Here is a 20,410-nt window from a genome sequence, read left to right as displayed (position 1 = left end):
CAGTAGCAACAAAATGACATGATCAACATGCTACGTCTATTAGTTTGGGTCTTAGTCCATCACGTGATTCTCCTAATGACGTGATCCAGTTATCAAGCAACAACACCTTGTTCATAATCAGAAGACACTGATTATCATCGATCAACTGACTAGCCAACTAGAGGCATGCTAGGGACGGTGTTTTGTCTATGTATCCACACATGTAAATGAGTCTTCATTCAATACAATTATAGCATGGATAATAAACTATTATCTTGATACAGGAATTATAATAATAACTATACATTTATTATTGCCTCTAGGGCATAATTCCAACAAGAGCTTCTTCATCTCCTCCTTGAATCGTGTGATCTCCAGCTTGTCGTTGCCCGTGATGACGAGATCGTTGACATAGACGTCGACGAGCAGCCTTGCTGTCCCGGCGCCGCGCCCGTAGATGGCGTGCTTGGAGTCGCTTCTCCTGAACCCCAGCTCCACCAGGCAGCTGTCGAGCTTGGAGTACCACGCACGTGGTGCCTGTCGTAGGCCGTTGAGCGCCTTGTCCAGGCGCAACACCTTGCCCTCCTTTCCAGCGACGATGAAGCCGGGAGGCTGCACTACGTACACCTCCTCGTGGAGATCGCCGTTGAGGAAAGCGCTTTTGACGTCCATGTGGTGGACGGGCCACCCTTCTTGAGCTTCCATAGCGAGCAGTAGGCGGACAGATTCGAGGCGTGCCACTGGGGCAAACACCTCCTCAAAGTCCACTCCCTGCCTCTGGACGTATCCCTTCGCGATGAACCTGGCTTTATGCTTCTGGACATCACCGTTTGCGTCCCGCTTGAGCTTGTAGACCCACTTGAGTCTGATGGGCCGAAACCCTGCAGGTAGATCGGCGAAGCGCCATGTTTCGTTGTCGATGATCGACGCCATCCCCTCGTCCATGGCGCGTCTCCAGTTTGCATCGCGCTCGGCTTCGGCGAACGTGAGCGGCTCACCCATGACCCCGAGGTGGAGTTCTTCCTCCTCGACTGCGTCGGGGTCGAGCTCGTCCTCATGCACCATCACGTAGTCCTCGAAGGACTTCGGCTGCACGATGCCGTTGCGCGACCGCGTCGTCATGGGGTGTTGGAGCTGCGTCGGCGTCGGTGCTGCTTCTGGCGACACCGCCCGAGGTTCAGGTGGGGGTGGTGACGCTGCCGGCGGCGGCGAGGGAGATGTAGCCGCCGGTCCAGGGTCTTGAGCTTGTTCCGATGGTGCAGTGGGGCTTTGGCGTGCGCTGCCTGTCCCAGCGGGGCTCGCCGCGCATGGCAGCGAGCGCGTCATCGTATGCGTGTAGAAGTCGACGGTGAAGGGGGCCTTGGTGGCCGCTGCTCCCTGCTCCGTTCAGTTCCAGCTTGCCTGTTCGTCGAACACCACATCTCTGGTGACATGGACGCGCTGCCGTGATGGATCATACACCCGGTATGCGGCCGAGCCAGGTTCATACCCGAAAAGCAATAGGAGTGCTCCGGTCGTCCAGCTTGGCCGGGTGTGGTTTCATTGTCTTGACATGGGCGACACAGCCAAAAACACGAAGGTAGCTCACGTTTGGTTTGTGTCCATGCCATACCTCATACGACGTCTTACCGTCGACGCTCTTCGTAGGCGAGCGGTTCAGCAGGAACACCGCCGTGCTCACCGCCTCGCCCCAGAACCTCGCGAGCACCCCCTTCGCCTTCATGATGCTCCGCGCCGTTGCGACGATGGTCTGGTTCCGTCGCTCCACCACTCCGTTTTGCTACGGGAGTACGGCGCAGTCAGCTGGCGCCCCACTCCCTCATCGGCGCAGTAGGAGGCGAAGGTGATGGAGTTGAACTCGCCTCCGCGATCCGTGCGGAGGAGGCGAAGTTTGCGGCCCGTCTCAACCTCCGCGTGCGCCTTGAACTGCTTGATTGTGTTTGCCGCTTCGTCCTTCGTCCGGAGCAGTGTGAGCCACATGTAGCGGCTCTTGTCGTCGACGAGCAGCAGGAAGTAGCTCTTGCCGGCGGGGGTCGCCGGCGTGATCGGCCCGCAGAGGTCCCCGTGCACGAGGTCGAGGATGCCCTCGGCGCGGTGCTTGGCGGCTTGCGGAAAGGGGGCTCAACGTTGCTTTCCTGCTAGGCAACTGTCGCACAACTGCTCGACGTGTTCGATCGTCGGAAGGCCACGCACCATGCCGCGACTGGCTAGCCGGCGGAATGCGTCGAAGTTGAGATGGCCATACCTGGCATGCCACCTCCATGCGTTCTCCTCGTGACGTGCGGCGAGGCACACCGGCTGCGTGGTCTTGAGAGTGACCACATACAGCCGGTTCCGCGCCCGCGGCACTCGTGCCAGTAGACAGTTGTGGCGATCCCGGAGGTGGAGGAGGCCGTCGTGGATGAAGACGTTGCAGCCGCTCTCGTCGAGCTGGCCGAGGCTGACGATGTTGCTGCGCAGACGAGGGATGTAGTAGGCGTTGGTGAGCGCGTGGTGCTCTCCGTTCTGACACGAGAACAGGATCGTTCCTCGCCCTTTTATGTCGACGACGGAACCGTCTCCGAACTTCACCGTGCCGGTGACGCCGGTGTCCAGGTCGGCGAAGGCAGACGCGCAACCAGTCATGTGGTTGCTCGCGCCCGTATCCAGGAACCAGATGTCGTCGGGTTGGCCCTCCTTGGTGAGGAAGACGCGTTCCTCGACCAGTTCCACGGTGTTGGCGTGACCGCTGGTCGCCGTGGGCGTGGCCTCGGCACCTCCCGCCTGCGGTGTCTTCCCCTCGCCGTCAGGGGTTGCCACAGACATGAGGAGCGCGGGCCCGTCGTTGTCGTCGTGGAACCTGCAGGCCCTAGCAAGGTGCAGGGTTGGCTCGTCTTCCTCCACCTTGGCCAGGTTCACTTGCTGGCCTTTTCGTTCGTGCCGTGGTTCCGGGCAGTCCCTGGAGATGTGCCCGGCGTATTTGTTGCAGTTGTAACACTTTACCTGCGACATGTCGCGTTTGCCGCCGGAGTCGCGTCGATCGTTGTCGCGGCCCCGTCCCTGCGGCTTGCCCTTCTGCTTGGTTTTCCCTCCGTTCGTGCCTGAGCCCTGTCCTTGCTCGCGTTGTTTCCCATGCGCCAGCCACTCCTGCTCTGTGAGCAGAAGTTGCCCGCCGGCGCTCTCCATCGCGGCGCCGAAGCACCGCTCGACAGACGAACGTAGGTGCCCGATTAGTTCCTCCACAGTCAGGTCGTTCAGATCAAACAGTGTCTCGATGGAACATGCGATCTGAACGTACTGGCTGGGCACCTCCCTGAGGATCTTCTGGACTACCTTTACCTCGTCGACGGTGTCCCGAGCGAGCGCAGGTTGTTCACGAGGGCGGTGATCCGCAGTCCGCGCGTCGAGGGTTTCGCCTTCCTTGAAAGCGATTTGCTCGAACTCCCTACGGAGGCGTTGCGCGGTCGCCCCGCGGACGCGGCTCACCCCCATGCGCATGAGCCTGACGGCCTCCCACGCCTCCTGCGCGGTTTCCTTGACGGCGAGGATGGGGATCATCTCCGGCGGGACGGCCCGCAGCAGCGCCGAAAGTGCTGCCATGTCCTCGCGGTCACAGGGTACACCCATGTCTGACATGGCCTCCCAGAGGCCTTGGGCGCGAAGATTGATCCGCATGATCAGGGACCATTCGACGTAGTTCGTGGCGGTGAGCGTGGGGTAGACGATCGTGCTGTCGTAGTTCGTGCGCTCCTACACGACGCGTTCGTGGACGACCACCTCGTTGCCGCCCCTCCTGACGACGCTACGTCCACGGCTCCGCGCCCGTGGTTGCGTCGGGGTAGCAGGCGCCGGTGCCCCTTCCGCCGCTGCTGGTGCGCCGTTCCCTTCCCCTCCGTTGGGAGGGATCGACGCCGTGCGCTGCCGTCCGTTCGACATGGCCTCCCGGATCGTGAAAGGCTCTGATGCCAATTGTCAGCTCGCTCCTGATCCTCGCAAGAACACACTCAGTGCGTCAGAACGAGCTCGAGAGAGAGAGGTTTGTGCAGCGTAAAACTTGCTGCTTATCTCGTTTTTCTCTTGCTTTATTTATACTCTGATTACAGGAGGCACTAACAACCCCGAGCACCACCTACAGACTCGGATCACAATCGAGTCATGGCCGTTGCCATCCCAACGTCCCTCTCCCGTGATCCTACAAACGCGCCACAGACCCTGCTGCCGCGCCATCCCACGACGGGGTTCGGTGGTGATCCTAAACTCTAGGAAAGCAAAGACTTGCGCCCCACGCCGATGAACAGGCTCACAGATCGTGGGTTTATTCTACTGAACTTAAAACTAGCCTAAAAAAACCCTGACAAAGTTGCTGTCTGGTCTGCACTTAAAAACCTTGATGAAATCAGGACCTATCTGGTCTCATCCCTAAAAGCCAACCAACCAGCCATTCATTCTCAAGTAATCCGATCAGTCAACAACAACGGCCCAACATAAATAATCCAACCGACGCAACATCGTCATGCATGCACCAAGGCAATTTAAGCAAGAGAAAAAAAAACGACAGCGTTCTTTCAGACAAAAGTCGAACGATATATTCACATAGGTCAGTGTCAGAAGTCAAAAAGAGAGCATGATTTCATGAGAGCTATGTTTGTACAGTACATTTTAACAGCTACTAGCACCATCAAGGCCAGCCAAGTCAAATTGCCAAGTTCCCGCCGGTCTCTATGCAGGCCAGGGAAGAAACCACATGCCCAGCCTTGTGCCGACACGCGCTCTCATCACGCCGCCTCGCCTCATCACGCCGCCTCGCCTCCGATGTTAGATGGATGAAGCTAACACATCCTGGGGCCGACGCCAACTGGCAGCTTCCCGGACCCCCTCTGTACATCTCACCAGGAACCTGCAAGCATAAGACCGAACCGCGTTATGGAATGGACTGCTCAGCGAGCGTGTTCCGAAACAGACCAAACTGTTCACATGTGCCAGGGAGGAGCAATGTCTCCCGATCAAAACAAGACATAGTTTCCGACTAATATTTCTTGCCAGTGGTAGTTGGTTTCATATGTAAAATACATGTACTATGTGCTAATGCGTACAAGCATGGTTCAACAGTAATGTGTTGCTACTATTCATGACAAAAAAGTAAGGTAATACGATTAATAAGGTTCAAGAAATGACGGAATAAATTATGCGCAGGTTGAGTGCCCATTCTCAACGCTTAAGTTCTGTCTTTTGAGGAGCTTGCTGTGATTAAGCATTGTGATGCTCTTATGATTAACTGCTATTCAAGTAGGAACGCGTCCTAATGTTAACAACAGTAAATAAGTCCACAATCTACATGATTATCCAATCCGACAGTGCCAAAAAAGGATAATTCCAGAATGCATGCCATAATGGTATGTGCTTTGGAAGGTAGTCCACACGTGAAAGTGTTTCAAAAGGCACCAACTCCCAATGGTGAAGCTCTTGCTGAAAGCACAGGTACGTGCTCGATTGGCTTATCAGATTCCCTATCGAACCGTGAAAATGATTCAACTGCAGCAAGGAACTAGAAAAGTGATTGTACATCAAATTTTAAGGTGTTTGTGAATTTTCTTATCAAATTTTATCAAGTTTTGCCCATCAAAGTTTAAAGTGTTCCCTTCTGATGCTGGGGTTATTTCTAAGTTAGACCCCAGTAACACAAAAGGAGAAAATTTAGTGAGAGATAAACCTGAAATCGTTCTCCTGTTCTATCATTCAAGATGTTCTAGCATTAAAGTGTTCCATTCAGATGCTGGGGTTATTTCTAAGTTAGAGCTCAGTAACACAAACGGAGAAAATTTAGTGAGAGATAAACCTGAAATCATTCTCCTGTTCTAGCATTCAAGATGTCCGCCTGCCATAAGGCACCTGATCATCCTACATTGATTATGATGCATCAGCGCATATGCATATCACGACTTGAGTCTTGACTCACGCAAACCCTCTGAAAAAAAAACTAGACACCTGCAAAGGACCCATTCACCTGATATATAGTCGGATACACCCACTCGACTCCCCTAGATTGCTCTGCGGATGGCATGTGTTGGCCAAACTGTCCGTTATGAAGAAACCAGTAAAAGATTTTCCTTGGTTACAAATGGTAAAAAATATGCAAATGAAAATGTGGTCATGTAGCTGAAAAGAAAAACCTGTAAAGTGTGGCCTGGATGCAGCTCGTCACCATAATGATTTGGATGGCTAGATTGCACCCCATAACGGCTCTCAAATGATACCTCGTTAGCATTAACTTCTTCCTGGAAGTTATACGGTTAAAATATGGTCATTGTCAAGATTCTCCTATCTGATAAAGTGATAAGGAATTTAATAACCAAATATTGATGATAGACAGTACCATAAGATCATCAATGCCATGTGCTCTGACATGAGTACCAAGGTTGGAGGCAGTTGAAGAAGAATGTAAAGCACCCTTCTGACTTACATCCGAAGATACCAGTAAAGACTCCTGCGACGCAACAATTTGAACTTGATTAGCACCAACAGCAAATCAAATGGAAGGAATCGATGAATAATCATGAATAAGGAGGCACCTTGTTTCCACATTGATTTGACACAGACTCCGCGCTTATCTCTTTACTCTTTTTGGAAGGACGGCCACGGCGTTTTTTGGCTGGACCCCCCTCAGATGAACCAGGCTGTGCATGGCCATCACCATTCATAACAGTTGTGCGTTCAGGAGGTGAAATTTTCTGCTCCAACTCGCGGCACAAATTATCATCAAGAAGGGTCCTTTTCATGTCGTTTATTAGTTTTAATGCATGCTGATACTTGTCATCTGAAACCATTCCAATCTCAACAAGACGGAGGCACTGCAAGGAAATATGATCATAACGCTCAACATGATTGCTCGATAGCAAAGGATCCTTGAGTGGATTATCCAGAGCGTGTAGCTGCTTAAAATCACTCCTCCACCTGTTAAGTACATAGCAAGGGGGGATATCATACACTTGCTGCCATTTAAGCACCGATAACGCATGCCGACAAACAATTCCACTAAGCTGAAATAGGCCACAGTTACATTCCATCCTGTTGGTCTCCATACAGTGAACAACCTCGTACTTTCTAGTCACTAATCCTGTGCCTCGTTCAGCTAAGTCCATAACTACAAAAGAAGACGGCGATACTTGTTGAACTTGGCACTGCAGGGTTGAATTTAGCTCATCCTGGAATTTCACAAACATGTTCAGGGTGTACAATTTGGATATCTGCTCTTCCATAGGGAACTTTGATACAAGGACCCTGCCGCTGGTTAATGACTCGAAATCATCCTGTTGCTCCATTTTGTACTTGTCCTGTACAAGAATCATATAGTTGCTAAGGAACGACACCAATGTGGTTTCATGGCTCACTGAACCATCAAAGAATGCACCTGGAGATTCCCGGTGGTTAACAGACAGTCCAGCCCAGAAGGCATCTTTCAGGAAGGAAGGGACCCACAAGTGTCGATTTTCATACAGAAAGATGATCCACTGATTATCCTGAAGGCCAAACCTATTGATCAAGTTCTTCCACCTTGTCTCAAACTGATCCTCCTTCAAGGAACCATATATTACTGCCTCCAATTGGACTTTTATCGATTCATATTCTGGCAACTCTCCTAACTTTTCTGCAATACTTGTCTCTATATGCCAATCACTTATCCTATGGCGTGTTTTGGGGAACGCTTCTCGAACCGCAGCTTTTATCGCCACAGACTCATCCGTAATCATGGCGCCTGGAAGCCTTCCCTTCATACAAGTTAGCCATGCTTTGAACAGCCACAGGAAGCTCTCTGTGCTCTCATCCGAAAGCAAGCCACACCCTAACAAAACAAGCTGACCATGATGGTTCACCCCGAGAAACAAAACCAGGGGCACATTGAACTTGCTCCTCAAGCAGGTTGTATCGACCCAAATGGCGTCGCTAAAATACTGGTATGCTTCCCTGGATCTTGAATCGGCCCAAAGAACGCTCCTCAGGTGACCCTCCACATAGAAATCCATGACATAGAAGAAGTTTGGCTGCTTGGCCTGCATCTCTGCAAAGAAGCAATTGATGGCCTGAACATCGCCCTCCCTGATCTTGAGCCGGCCCCAGTCATCGAACATGGTGGGGGCCTCGACGTCGGAGGTGGAGCATTCGCCTCTGGCGGCCCTGACCACCAGGTCCTTGCTCATCCCGCTGGGCAGCGTCTTGTAGCACCTGAGGAAGCGCGCGGCGGAGGGGTTGAGCGGGTGGTTGTGGTCGAGGCTGACGTCGGTGAGGTGCAGCAGGCCGTCCCCCCAGAGCCTGGCGACGACGGTGGCCTGACAGTTGGTCTTGGCCGTGGGCCTGGCCTGGTAGCAGGCGTCGTCCTTGCCGTTCCCCCACCTGTTGCAGACGAGCAGGAGGCGGCGGCAGAGGCCGGCCTTGGTGAAGGAGGACTTCTTGACGCAGACGCCGAAGCCGGTGCGCAGGGCGTAGCGCTTGTAGAAGTTGAGCACCTCCTCGTACGACTTGAACACCATCCCGTCCCTCGGCGTCCGGTCGTCCCTGTCGGCGGCCGCGTCCAGCTCCACGCTCGCCGCCGCCGCCGCCTCCACCATGGCGGCCAGCTCCTTGCTGCCCGGCGAGGCGTCCTCCGCGTCGTCGTCGTCCTGGTTTCCGCCGAAAGCCAGCTCCAGCTCCCCCTCCCCCGGAACCAGGTCCGCCATCGCGGCGCGCCCCTTGCTGCCGGGGGCGGACCTTCCTCGGTAAGACGTGGACGGCGGCGGAGGACGTGTTCAGGGAGGGGGCGAGAAACGTCGGCGGTGGTGGGGAAAGGGGGTGGGAGGCGACGGCGACGGCGGGGAGGATGGGAGATGGGAGGCGACGGCTGCGGCGGCGGGGAAACCTAGCCCCCAGCTGACTGAGCTGAGGGTGGTGGCAGGCGGAGGTAATTCCTTGGCAAACTGGGGAGCATTTTCTGAAATGGGAATGAGCTCTTGGAGTCTCGATAACGAACGGCCGATCGGAGCGATTGCTAGGACAAGCGCCGAGCCGTCCGATCAGCACCGTGCATCCAATCCAACGGCATGGGTGTAGGCTATATATATATACACACATAATATATACTACTCCGTAGTTCTTATTCCGTCTCTACGCCGCTTATGTGACGACATCAACTATAAGTGCATCTCCAACACCTTTCTTATGTCTAAACAAAACTGTCGTTTGTAGAAAGTTGAGGCTAAGAGGTTTCTCCAATAGTTCTCGTAAACAAAGATTTACAAAAATTCTTTGAGATTTTGAGTCTTCAAAATCCATTAAATTTTAACCAAATTTAATTTTTACATTAAATCTGGCTCGAAATTTCAGGGTGACGGGAATTTCGGATACCGCCAAAATATGTGAAATTTTAGAAATTTCATTGAGACCTTAATGACATTTTGAATCATGCTCGTAAAGTGGGCATAACTTTAGAGGATCTTGTTAAATTGGCCCTTTCTTCTCTCAAGTTTATGGAAAGATCGTAAAGTTTTGGCGGACTAGCAACCGCCTCAAACTTTACCGCACCTCACCAAAACGGAATCACCTCGTCAAAACCTCGTCGAATGGTGGGAACGCCTCCGACGTTGCTCCCATGGCTGTCACGCGCCCTCGTTGGCCGGTGGCTGTCATTCATGTCACTTACTGATGGGTCTTAGGATATTATTTACTTATTTCTATTAAAATAACAAAAAATAGGGAAAGAGTTTACAGGAAATGACAAAAGTAGCTCTCGAGTCTTACAAATTAATGTGCTATCACCACTCATGGGAAGCATACATGGCAGTAATAGCACCGTGCATCCAATCCAACGGCCTGGGTGTAGGCTATATACATATATACATAATACTAGCACCGAGGCGGACGAGACGACCGACGCACCACCGCCACCGGCGGCAACTGGGGACACGGCCGCAGATTCTACGGCGACGGCATGCGTCGTCTCTCTCCACGCCCTAGCCGGCATCCGTCATGAGCGGACCATGTTGCTGCCGGTGACGCTCCATGGCGAGCAGCTGGTGGCCCTGCTGGATACGGGCTCCACTCATAACTTCCTGCCCGAGGCAACCATGCGTCGTCTAGCTATTCCGACAACGGGCGGGGAGCGCCTTCGGATCACGGTGGCCAACGGTGACCGCCTCCAGTGTCATGGACTCGCCTGCAACGTTCCCATCACCATCGGGGGCGAACACTTTTCCATTATCTGTGCAGGCATCGACCTCGGCTGCTTCGACTTCATCCTCGGTGTGGACTTTCTCCGGACCCTCGGGCCCATCGTGTGGGACTTCGACGCGCTCACGATGACATTCTGGCGGCTGGGCCGCAAAATCCGGTGGGACGGCATTGGGGGCGCTACGCCAGCCGTGCCACATCTCCAGCTGGCCGCCGCATTCTCCGAGGCCGAGCACCCTCTGCTGGATCCCCTTCTGCAGCAGCATAGCGCCCTCTTCGACGAGCCACGGGGACTTCCACCTGCTCGGGTGTACGACCATCGCATTCACCTTGTGCCGGGCTCCACTCCCGTGGCGGTGCGGCCTTACCGCTACCCTCAGCTACAGAAGGATGAGTTGGAGAGACAGTGTGCCCTTATGCTCGCAGCGGGCATCATCCGGATCTCGACGTCACCCTTCTCCGCGCCGGTGCTTCTTGTCCGCAAGACAGACGGCACGTGGCGTTTCTGCATCGACTACCGCGGCCTGAACGCGCTCACGCTCAAGGACAAGTTCCCGATACCGGTGGTCGACGAGCTCTCGGATGAGCTTCATGGGGCGCGCTTCTTCACCAAACTCGATCTCCGGTCGGGCTATCACCAGGTGCGTATGCATCCGGACGACATCGCCAAGACGGCGTTTCGCACCCACCATGGCCACTTCGAGTTCTTGGTGATGCCTTTCGGCCTTGCCAATGCCCCGGCGACCTTCCAAGCCCTGATGAACGACGTTCTGCGACCCTACTTACGGCGGTTTGTGCTTGTTTTCTTTGATGATATTCTTATCTTCAGCGCCACCTGGGGCGAGCACCTCCAGCACGTCGCCATCGTCTTCAACGAGCTTCGGGCGCACGACCTCCACCTTAAGCGCTCGAAGTGCTCGTTCGGGACACCTACCGTTGCCTACCTCGGCCATGTCATCTCGGCCGACGGGGTGGCTATGGACGCCGACAAGGTGGCAGCTGTCTCCGCCTGGCCGACGCCTCACTCGCCGTGGGCTCTCCGCGGGTTCCTCGGCCTCGCAGGATACTACCGAAAATTTATCCGGGAGTTCGGGCTCATCACGGCACCTCTCACGCGGCTGCTCTGCCGCGATGCTTTCGCCTGGGACGACGAGGCGACAGCGGCATTCGAGGCCCTCAAAGGGGCCCTCACGACGGGTCCCGTCCTCCAGATGCCCGACTTCGACCGCCCGTTCGTGGTGGACTGTGACGCTTCTGGCGCGGGCTTCGGCGCCGTGCTTCATCAGGGCGAGGGGCCCCTTGCTTTCTTCAGCCGGCCTTTTGCTCCGCGCCATCTTAAGCTGGCGGCGTACGAGCGGGAGCTCATTGGCCTGGTGCAGGCCGTGCGCCATTGGCGGCCGTACTTGTGGGGACGGGTCTTCCACATCCGCACAGACCATTACAGCCTGAAGTTCTTACTGGACCAACGGCTGTCGACTGTGCCGCAGCACCAGTGGATCAGCAAGCTCTTCGGCTTCGACTTCTCCGTCGAGTATCGTCCGGGCCGCCTTAACACCGTGGCCGACGCGCTGTCCCGTCACGACTCCGATCTCGCTCCTTCCACCGACGAGTCTGCTGGGGCGTCCCTGTGCGTCCGCTCCGGGCCGACGTTCGGCCTCTTCGCCGACATTCGCCGCGCAACTGCAACAGCCAACGACGCCGTTCTTCTCCAGCAGCAACTCACGGCCGGAGACCTGGAGGAGCCCTGGCGCTTCGCTGACGGACTGCTTCTCCATGGGCGCCGGATCTTTGTTCCGGCGCATGATGATCTCCGTCACCAGGTGTTACAGCTCGCCCACTCGGCGGGTCATGAGGGTGTGCAGAAAACCCTACATCGTCTTCGCGCTGACTTCTACATCCCCGGCGATCGCGCCCTGGTCCGCGACTGGGTTCGGTCTTGTCAGACATGCCAGCGCAACAAGACGGAGACCCTGAGACCGGCTGGGTTACTTCAGCCCTTGGAGGTGTCGTCTCAGGTATAGGCGGATATTTCCATGGACTTCATCGAGGGCCTCCCCAAGGTGGGCGGCAAGTCGGTCATCCTCACGGTGGTCGACCGCTTTTCTAAGTACGCCCACTTCACCGCGCTCGGTCATCCGTACACGGCGGCGTCCGTGGCCCGGGCCTTCTTCGACGGCATCGTTCGCCTACACGGGTTCCCAGCTTCGATCGTCAGTGATCGGGACTCGGTGTTCACGGGACATGTCTGGTGCGACCTCTTCAGGATGGCGGGCGTCCAGCTCCGCCTGAGTACGGCATTTCATCCTCAGACGGACGGTCAGTCTGAGGTGGATAACAAGGTCATTGCCATGTATTTGCGTTGTGTGACAGGTGATCGGCCTCGAGCTTGGGTGGACTGGCTCTCTTGGGCGGAGTACTGCTACAACACCTCCTATCACTCCGCCCTTCGTGCTACGCCGTTTGAGGTGGTATATGGTCGTCCACCCCCGCCTATACTTCCGATGGACCCGGAGACGGCTCGGACGGAGGTTGCGGGTGACCTTATCCGCACCCGTGACGAGATGCTTGCTGAGGTCCGTCAGCGTCTCCTTCAGGCCCAACAGCTGGCCAAGCACTACTACGACGATCACCATCGCAAGGCGGAATTCGCCGTGGGTGATTGGGTGTGGCTGCGTCTTCTCCACCGCTCTACGCAGTCACTCGACCCGCGCGCGAAGCGAAAGCTCGGCCCTCGCTACGCTGGGCCCTTCCCTATCGTGGAGCGCATTGGGAAGGTGGCCTATCGTCTTCAGCTGCCAGACCGCGCTCGTATCCACGACGTCTTCCATGTGGGGCTGCTCAAGCCTTTCCGTGGCGAGCCACCGGCGGCCCCTCCGGCGCTTCCTCCAACCGCCGATGGTCGCATTCTTCCGAAACCAGCCAAGGTGTTGCAGGTACAGCTTCGACGTGGAGTGTGGTTCGTCCTCGTTCAGTGGGCGGGTCTTCCGGGGGAGGAGGCTACGTGGGAGCAGCGTGAGGAATTCCGCCAACACTATCCAAACTTTCAGCTCGAGGACGAGCTGTTTGCGCAGGCGGGGAGAGATGTTATGACCGGCTTGGTCTATAGCCGACAGAGGCCCACCGGGCGTTAATATTAGGGGCTTGGCCCGCAAGTTATCTTAGGCAAATTATTTTAGAAAAGTTATCTTAGGCTCGAGTTATAAATACTAGTTGTAAGACATCAATTGAGATCAAGCAATAAAGATATTATCTTCTGTTGCCCGGCTCCCCAAGGAGCCGGAACCCTAGCCACCGCCGCGCCCAACCCTAGCCGCGACGGCGCCCTCTCGCCGGCGCGCCCGCTCCAGCCCTCGCTCCCCTCCTCCTTGCCCATACAATCTACGCCGGAGCCCCGTAGGAACCCTAGTCCTACCAGTATAACTGGTATTACAACCGGTCCGTCTATCGAACACTGAAGTCTGTACCCATAGTACAACAGATTAAAACTACAGCCCCTAAAAACTCTAGATCCCACAGGCCACATGAATGTTCATCTCAATGTAGCCTTTAACTGGGGCTGCCGAAGTTGACGCCGCCAAAGTTTCTCACACGGGAATATACTATAAACTGAATCTATATGCAAAGGTGGCTTGGTGTATCTGGACTCTAGATTTGTCCCAGTATCTACTTCCTGCTTTGCTACCTCCACACGCAGCCCTTGTTCATCTTCCGGAAGTGGTGACTAGCCGTGCAATAACCACCCGCTGTGACTGTCGATTTCGTCCAGAGTTATCAACGAGCAGTCTATTTTAATTGTAACCTATTATCTGATGATATTTCATTCTTTCTCGGCTATAGCAACGAAAACATCCTTGGGTGACCACCTTCTCCTTGAAACTTTGTCTGGTGGATTGATTATGGCACGCTCGGCATCCTCGAGACGGTACCCAATGACAACCTCTTTCCTCTGCCTAGCTCGTAGCATGACCTCGAAGAAGTTTAGCTCTTCGTCTTCTCGAAGATACAGATCAGATTGTCGTATTTGCAGTTCATTCCCCTGCAGAACAGTCCAAATGCAAGCTAAGAGATTAGCGATGGTGATGCAGAAACCTGACAAGAGTGCTTACTGCAGATTTTTTGACGCAGAGGAGAACACGTATGTGTAATGTGGCAAAATTGTCAAGTATCCTTACAAAATTCTCTTTTCTGTAGGTAATGATCTATAGATAAACTTAGTACTCTATATATGGTAACATCAGATTCAAAACTCCAAGACTTTATACAACGACAGGTATATGTATGTATCAATTAACATATATGTTGAGAAGAAACATGTGATATAATGGCTGTAAAAGCTTGAAGTTCATTGAGGAAAAAAAAATCTGAGATAAATACAAGAATAATACCTGTTCAGCAAAAAGCTCCTCCAAGACGTAATTTATTTGCCGATCTTCTGCAACCATTGCCAATGCCATGCTCACGAGTTCATTTGAAAGAACATAGTCACTTATTTTTGACATGTACAACAAATTTTTAGTCCTAGGATCCAATATCTCACTGATTATAACAGATTTATCGGATGCTTGTTGCATCTCTCCCATCCAAGAACCTTCTGATAAGCTTCTTCGGAAACCATCTGAACCAATCGCTTCCTTGTATGGAAGCCGTTTTGCCTGCAGTAGTTAGAAGTGCAAGAATAATAATAAGTTTGTGTACAGAATCTTAGTATAGGTTTATAGCATCAGGAAAGATAACCAAAAACCAAAATAGCACATAACCAAGATAATCACTATTAGAAAACAACATGATCTGCAGCGATAAGGACTTGAGTCAAAAGAAAAGTCCAAATGATTTTTCATTTATAGAAGAACCTGAATATCTCTGATCAGCAGTAGCGTCGCAAGAGACCTCGAATCAGCTTGAATTGCTGAATCTTCTACAGATTCATCTGCCAAAATCAATATCTACAATTGAGATCATATGAAACTCAGTCAGATGGAAGAAACAAGAAATCGAACTCACAGGAAGCTCAATACTTCCTTTTATCCAGGAAAACAGTCTTATTTACGCAGAACTTACGGAATCAAACGACTCTAAAGGGAGGCTCTCCAAGTGACGGCGAATAACAGCATTTCCTTCTCGATGAACCAACGTAATATTTTCTAGACGACTAAAGTCCAGACCTCCATCAATTAGCTTTCTTTCTCTATCTATCTCAGGGACATCATTGAACATCCACAACTCTGACCCTGGAGCTAGGAAAGCATCTAGTACCTGAATATCTAAAACCAAGTTACAATATGCTGTTGACTTGCCGTGCACCAAAAGTAAATGCACTGTGCAAGGAATTGAGACAAACAAAAGGTCATGTGGTGCATATCCATATACTGTTTAATAATGGCATGATATGCTGATGTATAAACAATTATTCTTCTTTTTCTTGAGAGAATGCAGAAGTTTGTGTCTCGATGCATTAATAGAAAGAAGGGTATAAATTTAGCAGGTTTTATCTTCTCTCTGTACAATTTTGTTCAACCAACACTTGAAAAGTACAAACTGTTTGCTAAATGCACGAGTTTGTTGTTAAAAGTACAAGTCAAGCCTAAATGAACAACTAATGTGAGGCTCCAAGCACACCATCAGTAAGAATTTATGCCTATGTTAGGGTAGCCCATATCTGCATATATGCCAAATTAGAGTGTATCTCATATAAGAGTCATGCAGAAGACACGAGAATCGCTCAACTAGAGTTAGCCATGTACATGAAAAGTTAGAGAATACAGTATGATCTAAATACATCGGGTTCAAAAGATATGGCAAGACATATTTAAGGAGCACCATAAGACCTCAAAGGATCAGTGCCTCACTTGACCACTATGCTGCCATAGCATTAATTAGACATAAGGAAGGTATAGAGCAGGAAAACTAATATATTTTTCATAGTTTCAAAATGTTCAGGATGGTCAAATTTTTCCTTGAAATGCTCCAAATGACTGCATTACAGAAGAGGGTGAGGATGCCAGTTTGTATCCATAATCAATTTACCATTATCATATCTTCCATATCACGTCGCCAACCACAAAATAATATTCTTTCAGGAGACTTTGGACCAACAAAATCTTTAGGCGGGTAGCCTCTCCTAACCTGCACAAGTTTACAGAGAAAGGGTAATTAGGGGCTTGAAGAAAGGGCTTACCACAATCATATCATCTATATCCCGTCGCATTCCACAAAGAAGAATCTTCTGGGAGTTTCTTTCATGGCGAACAATGTCTATGTAAACAGCTTCTTTAACCTGAATAATAAAATTGACTTTGTTTTTGTAAACTTCATTACAGGATGTTCTATATATATGTGCAGTGTCAATACTACACTTTCTTAGGAAGCTAACATAAGTAGTTTTTATAGTTCAAGAAAGTGAAGGCAAGACTCATGGATGACATCTGTAAAGCATTAAATGGTATCATGCAGTTGCACGTTTGGTGCTCACTGAACAAAAGGGGGAAGGGGTACTTCTCAAATCTTAATGCAAAAGCAATCAAGTTGTGTTTAACTTCATGTATCCTGATAAAAGAACTTTTCTGAGGGAAGCATTCTCAGAAGGTGCTTAGGAAGAATTTATGCGAAATATTGGAGGAAATTTTATGACACAAGTTAATAGCCCACATTCAGACAAAATGGTATTTTTGAGGTTCAGTACAGTAGGCACAATGTGACACTCAGTGGCGCACATTCAGACAAAATCCAATTTCCAAGATTAATCTAAAAGGTTCAATACAGTAGGCACAATGTGACATTCAGTGGCCCACATTCAGACAAAATCCAATTTTCAAGATTAATCTAAAAGGTTCAATACAGTAGGGCACAATATGACGTTAGATGGCACTGACCACACCATGGACTACTACAGATACTGATAAGCATAAGCTAGAAAGGAAAATTTTGAAGCTAGTTCTGTATGTGCAAAATTCAGTTGATGCACTCGGTTATAAAGATAAATAGATTACCTTGGGTAATGGTGCTGGGGTATATGTATCATCATCTTCTGCAATTACTATCACCTCATCACCCTCTTGCAAGACATAACAATCATCAGGGTTTAAAATAATCTTGCCCCCGTAAGATGCCATCTTTATTCCACATGGAACAGCATCAGGAAAACTAATCAGCACATCTTCGAATTGCATTCCGACCAACTGAGGCCATCTTTTAATGTAGAACTCACAGTTCTCAAAGCCAAGGATATCCTCCCATATCTGTGAATGTATACTCAATTAGTCTTTGAAGGTACAGTTACAAATTAGAAAGACTGCATGTAGTTACTAAAGTGTGAAGTCTATCTAATACTCAACCAGCAAGGGAGCCATAATCAGCATGATGTAGGTAAGCATGTTAGTGTGTGCAGGTTGCAAGTGTAGGATAAACACCTACGTTAGTTTCATAAAATCTGCAACCTCAAGCTAAAAAATGAAGTATGGAAGTAAAATGACAATAAGCCAGTAATTGGCAGTGTGGAGAACAGCATAGTGAAATTAAACAGAGCCAATAGCTTTTGTACATCTGAAACTGAGTGAAGATCATAAGCTCAGTGCAAGAAAGTTTCTGAAGAAAACAGACTTCGTACTAGAGAGGTCTCCGGTATGCAATTCTACAATGCAATAATAAATAGAACCAAACAGAATGCTCAAGAGGAGTTTCTTTGAAGGAGCGAGATATATTCAGAATTCTTGGTTAGAAAATACCTGAGCAAGGCCCGGCTGACGAGCGCATTGTATCATCAACCGACCTATTACATCATGTGCAACAACAGTTTCCACGAGGTCTCCACCAACAAGTTTGACTAGCACTTCATTGTCAAGATCACTAAGCTCAACAACAATGTGACCTCTTAGTCCTTCTTTAACTCCAGTTAAACTCAAGACTATTCGCAGTGCTCGGGCATCACTCTAGAGAAGGGACAACAAATGTAAGCACTGATTTCATATTAAATGGTGCGATTTGATCAGCCGAACAAACCTGATCAGCATTTCCTTCTTCAGCTAAAACCACAATGGCACGCGCCTTGGAAACTGAGACCTTGAGCAATATGGTAGGTTTAGTCCAGAAATAGGAGAACACAGACGGAGTAAATTAATTAACATCACAGTAATCGACCTATCTACAGATGTCACGGTGCCATAGTATCATGAACAGATGTAGCAAACAGAGGAAAATCAAAGTATGTCTCTGAATCAGTAATCATATTTCTTACTTTTTTCAAGTCAGCCAGAATCAATGGGCTTCCACTTCTACATATTACGGCCGTTCCTTTCAAGTCAAACTCCATTTTAGCAATATCTGCTTCCATTTCCTCTTTGTCTTTCTCGGCCATCACTACGATAGTCCCTCCTCCCAAACTTTCGTTAGCAATACAAATTTGGTTCAGTAAAGATCCCTATTGCCATAAAGGGAAATAGGTTAGTCTGGAGAAACACAACAAACAACTATAGAACCATATGCATAATACAACTAACTATCAGTATCTAGTACACACCATACTGCTTATAGGAGCTGACAATGGAAAACACAACGTGCGAGGAAATATTACATCTGCATTCCACTCTTCATTTAAAGGTTCCATCGGTGTCCATAACTAGTTTAACTATTTTAAATTTTTGACCCTCACCAAAATGATAACAAATCAGATGGAAGAAAATAATTTTAAAAAGACCACATTCACACTGTAAGCTGGGGACCTGACCATCTTTCTATACATGCTTCTACACTTGAAGCTTCAGGAAGTAGTTAAAGAGTGTCCTTATGCAATAAGAAGCAATCTAATAACTGCAACTATATACCTAGTTGGCATCATTCATGTTAGGATATCAGCCATTGATATAGCACTCATATCTGAATAACAAGAAAAATAACAGAAAATGTTGCATGAAAGAAATCAGCAAAGGCATGAGAGAAATCAGCAAAGGCCGTTGATTCCAAGATTACCAACTTGTCACTCCACCCAAGGATCAGGGTATGACTCTGCTCTATGACCTCACTCCTTCCTTTCCTCAAAGAATCAAACTTCTCTGAGATTGAATCAGTCACAAGCCCAAGCATCATGGCGAAAACCAACATCCCACCAATACTGATTGAAACTGAAACCAACTTAGGTCCAAAGCCCACGGCATTTGCATGATTCCCCGCATCAGCGACAAAGGTCCACGACAACCAGAGGCAATCCGACAAGCTATCATCAGTGACACCATAAAGAGCGAGTCCACCAAGACCAATAAGCAACATTGTACCGACAAGAAGAACCAAGGGTTTAGCATACGGATGGAGCGACAAGAATATATCGACCCTGTACGCCAACCGCTTGTTGAAGGCGACATCTTCAGAGTGCCGCGATCTCCTCAGCTTGGACAGAAGGTCGATGTACTTGAGAATAACTATGGGCGCATACAGTGCGGCAAGCGAGAGCAGCAGGGAGAAATTCTTCAGGCTTCTGCTGGGCGCAAACTCGTCGTCGCTCTGGTACGAGAACACGCTGCTCATGTCCAGCGACGAGTCCATGACCACGATACATGACTGCAACTTCGCGGTGGCCGCGCCAAGCTGTCCCTGGTAGAATCGGAAGGAGCGGTGGTGAGGCTGCTGCCTTGTTATGGAGCGCGCGCGAGGGTGAAATGGGTTAGGATTTTACCCGCAAGTGGTGGACCTGGTCGTGCAGGGAGAAGTTCCTGTGGAGGAGGGAGGCGAAGCAGAGGAGTATGGCCTGCAATGGAGGCATCATCATCGCATTCAGCTATGATCAGACAACTGTAGGCGGTCAACGAAAGTCAAACCCCGCGAGTTCGCCGTGACTCACCGCCGCGGAGAGCATCCCGGACCACCGGAGGGTGAGCGCCGGCGCGGGCGGCGACTTCCTGTCGGGCGCCGCCGGGCGCGGGGCGGCCGGCGGCGCGGCAGCTGCGGGCGCGCGCGCATCGCCGCGGCGGACGCCCGCGTACCGGGGGTCCCACCCGCGGAGGCGCGGCGCGGAGGGGGGCTGCGGCGACTGCTGGTCCGGCGAGGGGTGCGGGGAGCGGGAGCGGGAGCGCGGGGCCGGGAGCGGGCGGCGGTCGGCGGGCGAGTAGGGCTTGTATGAGCGGGAGGTGGAGGGGAAGGGGGCCCTGGGGGCGAAGGACCTGGAGGAGGGGAGGAAGGGCGGCGCCGGCGGGAAGAACCAGTCGCGGTGCGGCGGCGGCGGCGGCGACGGCGAGTGGTCCGGGTCGAGGGGCATTCTCGGTATGCCGGC

The 20,410-nt window shown here is 51.2% G+C and overlaps 2 protein-coding genes across 3 annotated transcripts; both read right to left on the bottom strand.

Annotated features, from left to right (window-relative positions):
• Window positions 1-4,521: 4,521 nt before the first annotated feature.
• On the bottom strand, window positions 4,522-8,859 carry LOC123395047 (protein FAR1-RELATED SEQUENCE 6-like). Its single transcript, XM_045089966.1, has 6 exons — window positions 6,528-8,859; window positions 6,332-6,442; window positions 6,129-6,233; window positions 5,963-6,031; window positions 5,795-5,856; window positions 4,522-4,855 (listed from the first exon to the last, which is right to left on the bottom strand). The coding sequence occupies exons 1-5, from the start codon at window positions 8,667-8,669 to the stop codon at window positions 5,821-5,823; spliced, it is 2,463 nt and encodes an 820-aa protein (XP_044945901.1). The 5' UTR covers window positions 8,670-8,859; the 3' UTR covers window positions 4,522-4,855; window positions 5,795-5,820.
• Window positions 8,860-13,576: 4,717 nt separating this feature from the next.
• LOC123395046 (probable ion channel CASTOR) lies at window positions 13,577-20,410 on the bottom strand. Of its 2 annotated transcripts, none has more exons than XM_045089964.1 (12): window positions 19,982-20,410; window positions 19,817-19,888; window positions 19,117-19,734; window positions 18,386-18,568; window positions 18,151-18,210; window positions 17,877-18,080; window positions 17,142-17,390; window positions 16,180-16,278; window positions 15,214-15,408; window positions 15,006-15,098; window positions 14,541-14,807; window positions 13,577-14,191 (listed from the first exon to the last, which is right to left on the bottom strand). In XM_045089964.1, the coding sequence occupies exons 1-12, from the start codon at window positions 20,393-20,395 to the stop codon at window positions 13,973-13,975; spliced, it is 2,673 nt and encodes an 890-aa protein (XP_044945899.1). In that variant the 5' UTR covers window positions 20,396-20,410; the 3' UTR covers window positions 13,577-13,972. The 2 variants fall into 2 exon arrangements, with proteins under 2 accessions (XP_044945899.1, XP_044945900.1); XM_045089965.1 differs by lacking the exon at window positions 16,180-16,278 and adding an exon at window positions 16,331-16,429 and having other exon boundaries at window positions 19,982-20,011.

The sequence above is a fragment of the Hordeum vulgare genome, chromosome 5H (assembly GCF_904849725.1).
Source record: "Hordeum vulgare subsp. vulgare chromosome 5H, MorexV3_pseudomolecules_assembly, whole genome shotgun sequence".
Lineage (NCBI taxonomy): Eukaryota > Viridiplantae > Streptophyta > Magnoliopsida > Poales > Poaceae > Hordeum > Hordeum vulgare.
Note: the sequence above shows the minus strand (reverse complement) of the source record. Positions and strands in the feature narration are given on the sequence as shown.

What these genes read in the sequence shown, in the direction of transcription:
- LOC123395047 (XM_045089966.1), bottom strand. Translation starts at nt 8,669, where the DNA reads ATGGCGGACCTGGTTCCGGGGGAGGGGGAGCTGGAGCTGGCTTTCGGC. An exon ending in ATGGCATTGATGATCTTATG is followed by an intron (nt 6,234 to 6,331) that starts GTACTGTCTATC and finishes TATAACTTCCAG; the next exon opens with GAAGAAGTTAATGCTAACGA. An exon ending in TGTATCCGACTATATATCAG is followed by an intron (nt 5,857 to 5,962) that starts GTGAATGGGTCC and finishes TAATCAATGTAG; the next exon opens with GATGATCAGGTGCCTTATGG.
- LOC123395046 (XM_045089964.1), bottom strand. Translation starts at nt 20,395, where the DNA reads ATGCCCCTCGACCCGGACCACTCGCCGTCGCCGCCGCCGCCGCCGCAC. An exon ending in TTCTGGCTGACTTGAAAAAA is followed by an intron (nt 18,211 to 18,385) that starts GTAAGAAATATG and finishes ATATTGCTCAAG; the next exon opens with GTCTCAGTTTCCAAGGCGCG. An exon ending in GTCAGCCGGGCCTTGCTCAG is followed by an intron (nt 17,391 to 17,876) that starts GTATTTTCTAAC and finishes ATACATTCACAG; the next exon opens with ATATGGGAGGATATCCTTGG.